The sequence below is a fragment of the Pogoniulus pusillus genome, chromosome Z, assembly GCF_015220805.1.
Source record: "Pogoniulus pusillus isolate bPogPus1 chromosome Z, bPogPus1.pri, whole genome shotgun sequence".
NCBI lineage: Eukaryota > Metazoa > Chordata > Aves > Piciformes > Lybiidae > Pogoniulus > Pogoniulus pusillus.
Genome location: NC_087309.1, coordinates 55732462 through 55746834, shown reverse-complemented (window position 1 = coordinate 55746834; position 14373 = coordinate 55732462). Strand labels below are relative to the sequence as shown.

Below are 14373 nucleotides of genomic sequence, written 5' to 3'. Positions count from 1 at the left end.
TTAGATTAGGTAGAGAAGAAGAAATGTTTATGCTGAGGGTGGTGAAACACTGTCCCTGGTTGCCTAGAGAAGTGGTAGATGTTTCATCCCTGCAAGCATTACAGCTCAGGTTGTCTGGGACTCTGGGCAACCTGCTACATTTGTAGACGTCCCTGTTGACTGCAGAAGCCTTGGACTAGGTGCAATTTAAAGGTCCCTTCCAACTCAAACCTGCCTGTGATAAGTCTGATTCTAAATAAATAAATAAACAGTCATAAAAGGTTATGTTAATATATTAAACACTACCTCATCTTTTTAAAGTCTTTAAAGTTGAACCTTGACATATACAATCTTGGGCTCAGCGGTACTACCAGTGTACTTGGTGCACAAAACATTGCAAGTGTGCTCACAGCTTCACTCAAACAGTGAAAAGTTTAAGTGAATATGGATGTTTTTACATAGGGCAAGTGTTTCATGAACACTTCTCATTCTTTATGACTTGATGAGAGAAACAGTGTGACTCCAAAACACTGAAAGAAGTCCACGGTAATAAAGTAATTTTCCATAAATGTTGGCTTGTCATCTGTATGTAATGAATTCATGGGTAAAGGCAATTCTGTAGCTATACCACCTCTCCTGTGGTATTTGTATAGTACAAAGAAGCTGTTCACTGTCTAAATGGGTATTTCTGAATTTTCTGACTTCTGGTAGGAAGAGGGGAAAATAAAGTACATAGGTGTGTTTTCCAAAACCAGTCTCAAAGCCATCTCCGCAGTGTCACAAGGCCAAGAATGACCTTGGCTCAAAATACAACCTTGCACCATGTAACAAATACTCATTTATTATAAGAAAAGTAATGCTCAGCATAGCATGGATAAACATTATATAGCAGCCAACAACCACACTAACCTCAGAGTAGTTTCTATGCACTTTATCCAGCACTTTTAAAAGAACTTCAGTTTGATGGAGCTGGCCATAGTCTCCCACTTCTTTCCTTATACCTTTGAAAATCTTAGTAAATGTTCCCTGTCCAAGGCTCTCCTCCTAAAAGAAGGAATCATATGGGGGAAAAAAAAAAGATCAGAATTTTCTGCCTGTTTTGCAAAAGATCTCTTGAATCAAAGTATTTACACAAAGTAATGCACATGCAAATCTTTACAGCTAGTGAGGTTGAGGGGGCAAGGAAGCAACTGTATCAGAAACAGCTTAAATCTTTGCTTATTTTGTACTGATTCCTTAAGGATCTCAGAAAACATGTCACTGCAAGAACCACAGAGGAACGACTTTCACTTAAAGATGTATTTAAACATACCTCTAGACATGACAAAAACAACTCCTATAGCAGTTAAAAGGACACTTCCTACTTTTTAAAGGGCAAACTGAAACATAATTAACACATAAAGAAAAACAATAATACATTTCTTCTCTCTCACAAATCTAAGGGAAGATGACAGCAAAAATTCCTAGCTCAGATAAGGCTTGTTTAAATATACATAGATTTTTTTTTTTTTTTTTAAACTCATGTCTGCTTTAACCCAGACACCTGCAGTGGAAAAAGCAACTACTTGACTTACGAATATCAAGTCCTCATTCCGGATTTTGTGAAAGACCATCTGGTTGACATTATTGTGCCTCTGCAGCGTGGGCGACGAAGGTACATCAGAAACGCTATTGCTTCTGGAGACCAGGAGATTTGATTTATCTACAAGAAAGAGGGCAGGGGGAAAAGAAAAACAAAAGTGTAAGCCCCAAGACACATTATTAACGAGAAACTCTTAAACTAACAAAAAGAAGGCATCACACTGAGGTCAGTTTATTCAATAAGCGCAACAGCATTTCATTAAACAAATTCAAAGTCTGTAGGTTTTTTTTTTTCCAACCAGCAAAAACATTTAGGTTCACTCTGCTATTTTAACTTTAAGCACTCCTACTTTTGACAAATATTCTTGCCTCCTTTCGCATTTTGATTTCTCCTGTGTTTCCAGTCACAATCAGGGCTTGAAAAAGGAAGCATAAGTCATCATCTTCTTTTATATCATGAAGTTATTCTGTTACAAATGTGCGTATTTTCCTGATGTCTCTTTAGAGATTTTTCATACTCCTGCCCCAGAAACACTGTAGTGATCCCCATTGCCTGATAATTGCTAGAATAATTATTCAAGTCATTTTGAAAAAAAGACTCTCTACAAAGTAAAGGTTAATAAAAAGTGAAGCTGATAAAAACATATTTTTGAGTGTATCTGCGCACACAGATGCAATGCCTATTAGTTAAATAACTTACGCATCTGATGGATGTACATTGTTTTATTTCACTGGAAATGTACATACAAAATAATTCTCATTAATATGCATAAGTATTTTTTGTCAAATATTTCCTAAGCCTTTGAATCCATTTCCTAATTTCAATAAAAGCTGAGAGTAAAATGGTATCAAGCTGTCAGTTCTTTCAAAATTTTGTTCAAATTAGGGTTGGGATAGAGAAAAATATTAGGTGTTAAGTAGTACTATTTACAACAAGCAGAAAAGAACACACGTTATCAGAATTTGTAAAGGAGAAAGATACCATGAACATCAAAGCTAGAGTAAAATGTAAAATCAATGAAAATCCACTCCTATGGCAGGAGGTCCTTTCCACATGTATTTTTCATTGTTAAAAATAACTTGGAATTATGCTATGATCTTGGCATAATTCAGCTAAGATTATACTTTCCTCACGATGACACAGAAACATCTGAATCAAGAAGAAATGCTGCTGCGCACTGCAATTAAGAAACCAGTTTTGTTTCTAATTGTGAAACTGGGAACCATGATTCTTTCTGGAAGGCCATCTTGTAACAAAGCAAAATCTGGCAGATACTAGGACTGAAAAATATCATCTTGTCGTAGAATCAACCAACTTAGAAGAGACCTCCAAGATCATGCACTCCAACCTAGCACCCAGCCCTAGCCAGTCAACTACACCATGGCACCAATTGCCGCACCCAGTCTCTTCTTGAACACCTCCAGGGATGGTGACTCCACCACCTCCCTGGGCAGCCCATTCCAATGCCAATCACTCTCTCTGCCAACAACTTCCTCCTAACATCCAGGCCATACCTCCCCTAGCACAACTTGAGACTGTGTCCCCTTGTTCTGTTGCTGGCTGTCTGGGAGAAGAGACCAACCCCCACCTGGCTGCCACCTCCCATCAGGTACTTGTAGACAGCAATGAGGTCAGCCCTGAGCCTCCTCTTCTCCAGGCTCAACAACACCAGCTCCCTCAGCCTCTCCTCACAGGGTTTGTGTTCCAGGCCCCTCACCAGCTTTGTTGCCCTTCTCTGGACACCTTCCAGCACCTCAACATCTCTCTTGAATTGAGGGGCCCAGAACTGGACACAGCACTCAAGGTGTGGCCTGACCAGTGCTGAGTACAGGGGAAGAACCTCTCTTGTCCTACTGGTCACACTGCTCCTGATGCAGGCCAGGATGCCATTGGCTCTCTTGGCCACCTGGGCACACTGCTGCCTCATCTTCAGCTACTATCTACCAGTACCCCCAGATCTCTTTCTTCCTGGCTGCTCTCCAGCCACTCTGTCCTCAGCCTGTAGCGTTGTTTGGGGTTATTGTGGCCAAAGTGCAGAACCCTGCACTTGGCCTTGTTAAATCTCTTCCCATTGGCCTCTGCCCACCCATCCAGCCTGTCCAGGTCCCTCTGCAGGGCTCTCCTACCTTCCAACAGATCAACACCTGCTCCTAGCTTGGTGTCCACAAAGATCATAGAATCAATCAGGTTGGAAGAGACCGCCAAGATTATCCAGTCCAACCTAGCACCCAGCCCTAGCCAGTCAACTAGACCACGGCACCAAGTGTCTCATCCAGGCTTTTCTTGAACACCTCCAGGGACGGTGACTCCGCCACCTCCCTGGGCAGCCCATTCCAATGCCAATCACTCTCTCTGGGAAGGACTTCCTCCTAACACCCAGCCTATACCTACCCCTGGCACAACTTTTCACTTACCTGAGAGTTATTCAATGTTGACTTGTTTTGTAACCTTTAATCTAAAAGTCAGGAATCTTTCAGTTCAGAAACAATCTTTCTCTTACCCTTTGGCTTCGGAGGACAGCATTTGGTGAACTGGAAAATGATGCTGTCTGAACGGACAGTTTCTGTCTGGTAACAGGTCAACAGATCCTTGAGATTTGCAAAACTTCTCTTGGTTCCACTGAGATTATATTCTCCATTCTCATTTTTCGTAATTAAGCAGTGCTTATAATCTGTGGTATTCTCACGCTGAAGAGACGTTTTTTCATTAAAAATAGAACTGATCAGTATGTCATATTTGAAGGCTTATTTTAATATATAGCATTCTACTAAATAAAGTATGCTTCAGCAAAATATTACATTATTGGTTATTTTGTTCTCCCTGTGTAATACTGATTCTGAGAAAACATGACTCTACAGTCATCACTGGAATTAGCATGTTGATGCTAAGGAAAACAGATGTTACAAAACCCACAAGAAGCTGAGAAAACAGATAATGGATTCTAGGAAAAATCCTTCAGAGACAGCAATGAAAGCTTCTTTACCCTTACATGGAGTAATATCAAACCAGAATTTTGTGGCAAGCACTAGCCCAAACACTCACACTCTGTTTTCTTTTAGCAAGCATCTGGAGATCTCAGCTGTATTTCTATTTTTCTCTCATCTACAGTACAGTTCCAAGCAATTAGCTACTAGCACAGGTTTTCAATACGCACTGAATTATTTTTACATTGAGTCTTGAAAAGATCCCATTAAACGTTTTTAAGTAAGAGGAGCTCTTAACAGTGCTTTCATGGTCCTTCATATCAACAGTGTGGAAATAGTTTCAACAAATTCTGAATCCAAAATGCCTTCTACAAGCTTCTCAAGAAAGACTCAGAACAACAACAAAATAATTGTGGCTTGGTCATTTTGTAGGATCCTTAACTCACAAGCTTGACCCCTAGACTGACTCTAAGCTTGCTGAGGGACTGATCTCTGAAAATTTGCTACCAAACACACTTCACCAACAGGACATAAAAGTTCTGTGGAACTAATGTTAAAACAGTTGTTTATTTCTCCATTCACACATCAACATTATTTTGTCATTTTCAGATATGTACATATTGCTCAAAGTGTTGAGCAAGCCTGCTAGATGGCTACCAGCCAGACAGAAACCCCATATATTACCTTCCCTATTTAAAATCCTGGAAGGAGTTCCTTCCTTGAAACAAGCTCATGCAATTATGTAACAGTAATCCTGGAGTACTGTATTATCACTAACTGCAGTCTCACAGATCAGAGGTACATCTGGTTTTCAGCTACATGATCAGATCAGCAAAAACTGTCCCATCAGTCTCAATGAGACCAGTTTGGGATTGACGTGCACAAATTCAACTTAATCCCACATACCAAGCCTTTAAAAAAAATCCCCAAACAATCTGCAAACCACTCCACCATCCAAATATTTACTACAGTCCCAAAAGCCATGTCACCAACGTCACAGCTCTCAAGCTCTCTTCCCACCTACCTTTCCTGTTCCCTTAGGCATATGGTATGTGTCGCTAGCAACTCTCCACCAAACAAGTGTTTTGATGTTTTTAACAAGACCCTGAAAGCTGTCAATCTGACAGAAGCAGCTATAAAAATACACCTATCGGACAAACACTTTGAAAAGAAAATTCACAGTAATTTACTGATTATGCCATGGTTATTAATGTAATGTAATAAAGGTTACACAGATATTAGATAAGGCAAGATACAAACCTCTATGGCAAAGGTGAGGAAGTATTTTTTAAAGTCTTTAGGACTGCAACGAAGAACGTAGAAGCCAGTCTGATTACCTGCTTTCTTCAGCTTATTGATAGCAAAGTCCATGCTGCAGCACAAAGAAAACATTTACTATCACATCATTTAAAAACTCAGGAATGTTAAGAGATCAGCCAGGGAGCACTATTATCACATACCTAACACAACAATTAAAACTCTGAAGTTTTAAGCTCCCTTTCAGTTCATCTTTCTGTCCCTTTTTCTTATTTTCCAATATTCACAGTGGCTTCTTACGCAGAGGAAGCAGCATTTCAAAAATTCTTAATACTAAAACCACCACAATTAATTGTTTGATGAGAAATCTCACAGACTAAAATAGGACTTTCCCCCTAGGCTTATCATATGACTTTCCACATCCTAATAAGCAAGGTCGTTTTAAGGGCAAAGGTAATTTTAACTTAGGAAAGAAATAATGAAAAAGAGGACTTACTGATTTCTAACCTGCTTAGGGAGTGAGGAATAGAATGGCTCAGAAAATGATTAGAACTGCATAGGTCTCCATCCCTCTCTTCCTTTATATCTTCTGAAGATTTTAGTAGCTATTCTCTTTCTGTCACTAGGAAGTCTTACGCAGAATAGTTTTGTGACTAAGTAGATAAGGCTACTTCCATGCATCTGCATATATCATTTGTCAAGCTTCCTGCAGCTAAAGCAAATACCCATTTTATTCTGCCTAACAAAACACTTCTAGCCTCCTACTCCTTACTATGAATAACAATATTATATATGGACTACAAAAAAAAAAATTACAAAAAAACCCTGAACTAAAATAATCCATCAGGGCACTAAAATCTTCCTCTAAAAAAAGTTAAACCCAAAACAACAAAAGGAAGCAAACAAGAAGACAACATTCCTTAAAATCTGGCTAACAGTTCACTGCAATTCTTGCTAAAATACTGCGGAAAGTTTGAGCTGAATTTGCCTTTTTCTCTTTGGCAACACAGATAACACAATTATTAGAGGCTGCAGGGAAAACATGAGACCCTCTGTCTATGACATTGTATGTTGTTGCCATTATAGTAGCTGTAATTCTGTAAAATCAGCACCTTGATTTTTCTGCTGTTTTCCACTTACAATGCATCAAGAAGGTACTGTATTTTGTGACACAAAAGAGGAAAAATACAAAGTATTTTACATTACATAAATGACATAAATACGTATTTTAAAGATGTCCATCACTGTTTACAGTCAACTAAAGTTATTCTTTCAAACATAGCATTGCCTTGTTATAATGCTAAAAATTGCTTACAAAATTGGTCCGTGGCAGTTGCTTTGAATGTTTTCAAGGACCGAAGGTGGTGCTACTTCTTTACAGAGATAGTGGTGAGCATCCGCAGTTAATCTGTAATATCCATCAATTAACGATACAAAGGAGAGAGCTTCTCTTAATGACTGAAATTCAGCCTCCTGTTGAATTGACAGGGGAGAATGGATTGGGGGAGGGGAAGAGGTTGGAGGGAAGGAGTGAGAGAAAAAGAGAATTTCTATTTTTAATACATAACACAATTTCTGGATGTAGTAGTGGTAAAAAAGATGCATGCATACATTAAAGATATCCTGATTGTTCCTCACTACTGTTTGTACAGTTTTGCATTACTTGTGCCACCCAAAACTTTTTAACATTCAAAGTTAAACCCTATCCAAACAAAACTGCCACATGAAAAGACGCTTACTCTAAATGAAGAGTAGAGGAATGCTGGTGAGGGAATATTTGAAAGGCAAAACCCACTCAGATATAACTAAGCATAATAGACAGTTATTGCACTGGCACCACACTCAGTTTATCTATGATTTTTGGGGCTGTCTTCAAGTCCCAAAGAAAATTCTCTAGAAAAATAGCTGCCTGAAGACTTAACTGGTAGTCAGCAGAAAACTGGCAACCTGAGCTAGATCATAGATAGAAGCTGACCTTTAAATGCTATGAATGGACCTGTAATACGTGGAAGTCAGGAGAAGAATAAAGTGGTCAAGGGAACACAGGCTGCAGAAAAGGTCTGTGCAAAAATCTTTTGAAGAGGTAAAAGCAGGGCGAAATTAAATCCATCTGTAACAGCACATTAACGACTGCCAGTAAAGGAGAGTCCATTTTTATGTAACTATGTTTGTTTTTTTTTTAATCTGTATTTTCTTAATATTTGAGAATTGTCTCAGAGCATTAAAGGTATAGCAGCAACACTTCTCTGTTGAAGTAAAAACAGCCATCTACAGTCAAATTAGATTTCTTTCAGTAGCACATCTCAACAGAACAGGCTTTACTACATGCTGAACAAACTTGCCCATGATGCTGGGGATGACACTTACATGTCTTCAAATTTCTTACTAAGAGAGGACCTGGGAACAACTACCTTTCCAGTTGTTCCAACACGGTCAGAAACCCCGCACAAAGAGAAAATTGGCTCTTTTAGTCAATCCCTGTATCCTGTCACTGTGCAAACTACATTTCTGTAACGAATTCTACCAGCCGTATGCCAGGTTAAACTAAGTCCTGAATTCTAATTTACATGTCAGCTAAATCTGGTGCATAAACTGTCCACAAACAAACCACAAATAGAACAACAGCTACTGCACTTTTCCCCACTTTGCCTTGCTCTTCGGTAGCTGTTTTAGACAAGCTCTTGGAAAGCCACTTTTATCCTCAAAAGCACTTGGAGCCAAGTACCTAACTAACACTTTGGAGAATTTTTAAGGAGAATGTTAATAGCATAAGATTTAGGAAGCCTCCTCCACCAATCAAAATATTATTACACTCTCAGAATCACAGATGTATGCCAGACATATTCCAGCTACTTTCATGTTTGAATACAATGCCTTGAAAAAATTTCCAATTCATTGTTTCACCTGTGTCAGAATAATCTGCATCATCAGTACAGCCCAGGGGATGAGGTGATAGAAGGCAGCCCTGCAGAAAAAGACTTGGGAGTTCTGGTGAATGAGAAGCTGGACATGAGCCAAGTGTGCACTCACAGCCCAGAAGACAAATCACGTCCTGGGCTGTATCTAAAGAAGTGTGGCCAGCAGGCTGAGAGGCGATTCTGCCTCTTGCCTCTGGTCAAGACCTCTCCTGGTGTATTATGACCAACTCCGGAGACCTCATCACAGGAAGGACATGGATCCGATAGAGTGGGTCTAGAGGAGGGACACAAAGATGATCAGCAGGTGAAACACTCCACCTACAAGGACAGGATGAGGGACCCAGAGAAGAGAAGGCTCCAAGAATACCTAAGAGCAGCCTACAAGAAGGCTAGAAGAGGGACAGCTTACAAAGGCCTCTAGTGATAAGATGAGGGGCAATAGTTTTAGGTTACAGAAGAGTAGACTTGGATCAGATGTAAGGAACAGGTTTTTTAATGTGAGGGTGGTGAAACACTGCAACAGTTTGCCCAGAGAGGTAGTTGAGGCCTAATCTCTAGAGATACTCAAGGTCAGGTTTGACAAGGCTCTGAGCAACCTGATCTAGTGGAGGATGTTCCTGTTTACTGCAGGAGGGTTGACTAGATGACCATTGGAGGCCCCTTCCAAGCCAACCCACTTTATGATTTCAGGAAACTAATGTGAATCAAAATTCTGCCATAAATGGCAGTAAACCACATGTTTTTGTTTAAAAAAAGCACGAGGGACAATGAATCTAGTTAATGCTTACTCAAATATTTTTTAATTTTTAAAAATTACCATTACAGAAAAGGTTGGACTAGATGATCCTTCAAGTTCCTTCCAACCTGGTGTTCTGCTAATCTGTGAAACACTGGTAGGGTGTCTGGGATAACAGATCCCTTTAGGGGCTGGAAAATGTCTGTGTGACAGCAACTTCAGCTGGAGAGAGGAGCGAGAACATGAAAAAGGAACACCTCTGCAGACATCAAGGTCAGTAAAGGAGAGGGAGAAGGCGACCAGAGTGCTGTAGGAGAGACTTCCCTGCAACCCATGAAGAAGACAGTTATGTCAGCTAGAAAGGTTGACTCAAGTACAATATTGAGACAGGGTGCTGCTCTCCAGTTCATGGAGGTTAATAGTGGCAAAAATATCCACCTGCTGCCCATGGAGTACCCTATGCCAGCATAGGTGGATGCCTGAAGGAGGCTGTGACCCCACAAAGATAGCCTACACTGGAGCTGGACTTGTGATCTTAGTGGGGATCCATGATGAAGCAGTCTCATCCTGAGTGACTATGGCCTGTGGAAGGGATTGACATTGGAGAAGTTCATGAAGAGCTGCATTCTGTGGGAAAGACCCATACTGGGTAAGTTTGTGGAGGACTCTGTCCCATGGGAGAGAATGCACACTGGCACCACAGAAGAGTGAGAAGAAAGAAGCTGTACTGATGTGTAATGAGCACCATTCCCTACCTCACTGAGGAGGCAGGGGAGATAGACGAGTAAGGTTAAGCCAGAGAAGAAGAGAGTCATGGGCAGAGAAAGTGCTTCAAAGATTGGTTTTTCATTCTCATTATCCTACTCTGATTTAATTTGAAATACATTAATTTCCCAAGCTGAGTCTGTTTTTGACAGTGATGGTAACTGGTCAGCTCTCTCGCCCTGTCCTTACCTCAACTAATGAGATTTCTATTGTGTTTTTCTCCCCCGTTCAGTTCAGAAGAAGTGACAGTTCACCTTGAGGGACATCTGGCACCCACCCAAGGCAAATCCAACACACAACCGTGTGACAGCTATACCTGCTAGAAAGGCTGACTCAAATTCAAACTGAAACAACTTAAATGTTCTTGCGTAGAACTGAGCAACGACATGAGTTTTGTCACAGTACGCACTGCCTGTGTAACATAATGCCTTCAGACAATTCAGAAACGTTTTTCAGTGTGCTGGTCACTAGCCATGACAGCATGGAAATAGGACGCTTGACAGCTAACGCCACAGGCTCAGGTTTAGCACTCTAATAAAGAAATTATCCCTAGCTAGAAATATCTATTTCAGTCCACCCACAGAGCTCTGAAAACAAAAGACCTCTGCTGTTCCGATACACCACTTATACTGCTGAAATGCATTTAAGTTTTACCTCGTGCTTAATTAACACAGTGATTCAGTATAACGTACTAGAAATACCAGGAGTCAGTCTCCTCAAAGCAATACCTATTTGGAAGAAAAAAAAAAACCAAACAACAAGTAAACAGACCAGATTCTTGCTGTCTTGTTTGTGAATAGTGACGATTCTTCTCTCACTGGAGCCTTCTTGGCTTGCTTGTTTAATGCTGACATCGATGATATCAGGAAAATCACAGTATGTTTGCAAATCCTGCAATAAAGATTGGTTAGAGAATGGCAGAACTAACACAAATAGCATCTAAAACTGACACTTAACTGCAGCTATAGAATTTCTGCAACTCTGAACTTGGAAGATGGTCACAAATAGGATCATAAACTGATAAGAAGACCATTACAAATACAGAAAGGAATGATGTATTTACTGGGCCATCACTAGTAGCATTCATTAAAAAACATGCATGCAGAGTACTGTGTTCAGTTCTGGGCCCCCCAGTTTAGGAGGGACATTGAGATGCTTGAGCGTGTCCAGAGAAGGGCAACGAGGCTGGCGAGAGGCCTTGAGCACAGCCCTACGAGGAGAGGCTGAGGGAGCTGGGATTGGTTAGCCTGGAGAAGAGGAGGCTCAGGGGAGACCTTGTTGCTGTCTACAACTACCTGAGGGGAGGTTGTAGCCAGGAGGAGGTTGCTCTCTTCTCTCAGGTGGCCAGCACCAGAATGAGAGGACACAGCCTCAGGCTGTGCCAGGGGAAATTTAGGCTCGAGGTGAGGAGAAAGTTCTTCACTGAGAGAGTCATTGGACACTGGAATGGGCTGCCCAGGGAGGTGGTGGAGTTGCCGTCCCTGGGGCTGTTCAAGGCAGGATTGGACGTGGCACTTGGTGCCATGGTCTAGCCTTGAGCTCTGTGGTAAAGGGTTGGACTTGATGATCTATGAGGTCTCTTCCAACCTTGGTGATACTGTGATACTGTGTGATACTGTGACGCTGGAACCTGTGAGTAGAAATATTCATACATAAGTGTCAGGTTTTTTTGTGTGGTTGGTTGGTTGTTGGAGGCTTTTGGGTTAATTTTGTTGTTTGGGGTTTTTTGCTTGGTTAGCTTGTTTTGTTTTGGTGGGTGTGTTGTTTTTGTTGTTTTTTTTATTGTAGATACTTCTTTGCTCTGTAGTATTTGGTGAGGGTTAACAATGCAACATTTCGATTAATTTTTTGAGAGGCTTCTTTTTTTTGGGGGGGGAGGGGTGGTTTGTGTGTGAATCCTGATTGAAGAGGTTTAAAAGGCCCGTGACAAATCCAAAATGTCAGTTTCATTCAGGGTGATACAAGCTGAAAAAGAAAGTGATGGAGCATAAATGAAGAAAGGATCTCAGAAGAGAAGGTTCTCCCATCAGTAACTTGCAGCATCGATTCCAATTACATGGGAATTTAAGGCAAGTTTTCCTTTGATAGCAATTTCAGGTGATTTTTGATACCATGATATTCTGCACCACATCCTTCAGTCTTTACCAAGTCAAATCACCATGCTTTGTTTTCCATTAGAATTTCAGATGCTAAGTAACATCCCCTAATAAAGAGAATTTTATCTGTTTAAAATTATTTCAAAGCAGGCAGATTTTACTCAGGTTAGAAAGCCTCATTTCAACAGTTGCAAGCATATCCTAATACATAAACAGGTACAATAATCAAGACTGTAAGTGGGTATCAGCTAGACTTCACCAACACTGAAGTCCCTGAGTTTTGTTTGTTCATCTGATTAATGGAAATGTGAACTGGCAAGACAAATTTCTTCACAATTTAAGCCACATTTTGTTCCTGTCCTCAATAAATAAACAATAATTAAAAAAAATGTTTCCATTCAGTATCTTAATAAAGTTTCACCAATACAGTTTGCTGAAATGAGAGATCTGATCACATTTAAAAGCAGACTTATTCATTGCCTCGAAAAGCTGTGGATGCTCCCTCTCTAGAACTGTCCAAAGCCAAGCTGGATGGGGTCTTGAGTAACCTAATCTAGTGGGATGTGTCCTGCCCATGGCAGGGGGGTTGGAACTACATGATCTTTAAGGTCCCTTCCAACCCAAACCATTCTATGATTCTACAATTTACTAAGTTTTCTTAACCAGGTTTCTCATCTCTAAAACCACATACAGCCTACACCGTGTCTCTGCTAATAAGCAAGATTATAATAAGATCAATTATGAAAATTATTTTAGTAATATGCATAAGAAAAAAATCATCAGTGTAGACACTACCTCTGCTAAGGGCTTGGTTGCCAGGCACAAGCACTGCAACATGCACCAAACCAGAAACTGCAAAATCTGATACTTATGTTGGCTACCATCAGGGCAAGTGGCACTTAAACACCTTAGAAGAGATGGAAGGCTGATCACAGTATCACAGTGTCATCAGGGTTGGAAGAGACCTCACAGATCATCAAGTCCAACCCCTCACCACAGAGCTCAAGGCTAGACCATGGCACCAAGTGCCACGTCCAATCCTGCCTTGAACAGCTCCAGGGACGGCGACTCCACCACCTCCCCAGGCAGCCCATTCCAGTGTCCAATGACTCTCTCAGTGAAGAACTTTCTCCTCACCTCGAGCCTAAATTTCCCCTGGAGTAGCTTGAGGCTGTGTCCTCTCGTTCTGGTGCTGGCCACCTGAGAGAAGAGAGCAACCTCCTCCTGGCTACAACCTCCCCTCAGGTAGTTATGCATAACAGCTATGTATAACATAACTGGACTTACTGACAATATACAAATACTCTAAGCATAACTCACTTGAAAAATCTGGGTATGTAATCAGATGGTTTTTAAATACTAAAGAAAGAGAAAAGATGCTTTTACAAACTATTACAGCATACTAAATACATAACGTTTTGCAGTTTGGTTTTGACTGCTATGTGTTATGTATCAAAACTATCAAACTAACAGATGTAATTATTTTTGAAAACTGGTAAGTGCTCCACTTTGGCTTTAATTTTACCTCTGGAAAACTGCCACACTCTCAGTGCATACCGACATGAGTTCATATCATACTCTGGTAAACTCCACCAAATGAATAGCCATGATGGGAAATAATACAACAGAAATAAAACTGATAAAATGCAACAGCACATGATTAACTCCTGAACAAAGTGAAAATGGATTCTGCAGTCACGAAAACATCCACTTTCCATTTGCCAGCTCAGGAACTGGTATGAGTTTAACTGCACCAGAGAAGAAGTATAGGGGAATTTATCTGCTGTTTGAAGTCCTTAAACTCCTGCTCTCAAAGAGAAATTTGAGGAATTCATGCATTTTATCTATACCTGGGGGCAGGGCCATTACTATCCAACAATTTTTTTTTTACAGTAATGAAGGTCCAAAACTGAATTTTTCACTTGTCAAGTTATTACATGTTCAAGTATTGATTTTCTTTTAACACTTCAATGAATGATGAATTTTAAACCCATGTATAACTCAATACATTTCTGTGAGCCTCAGCCATATGGAAACTGTATCATCACTGTGCAGCAAAATCTGTCAAATTTACCTGGTGTAAATCACTCTGCTACATGATAAACCACAAAAACAT

General features: G+C 40.5%; 1 protein-coding gene across 3 annotated transcripts in view; it reads right to left on the bottom strand.

Annotated features, from left to right (window-relative positions):
* The window catches only part of JAK2 (Janus kinase 2), a 133177-nt gene that overhangs the window by 33415 nt on the left and 85389 nt on the right, over positions 1–14373 (bottom strand). For 2 of the 3 annotated variants that reach the window (XM_064176463.1, XM_064176464.1), the window contains 6 exons: positions 10933–11052; positions 7058–7215; positions 5746–5857; positions 4062–4248; positions 1554–1681; positions 889–1023 (listed from right to left, as the gene is read on the bottom strand). In XM_064176463.1, the coding sequence (XP_064032533.1) occupies positions 889–1023; positions 1554–1681; positions 4062–4248; positions 5746–5857; positions 7058–7215; positions 10933–11052 (840 nt within the window). The remainder of the gene's footprint in view (positions 1–888; positions 1024–1553; positions 1682–4061; positions 4249–5745; positions 5858–7057; positions 7216–10932; positions 11053–14373) is intronic. The other variant, XM_064176465.1, reaches the window with a different exon arrangement.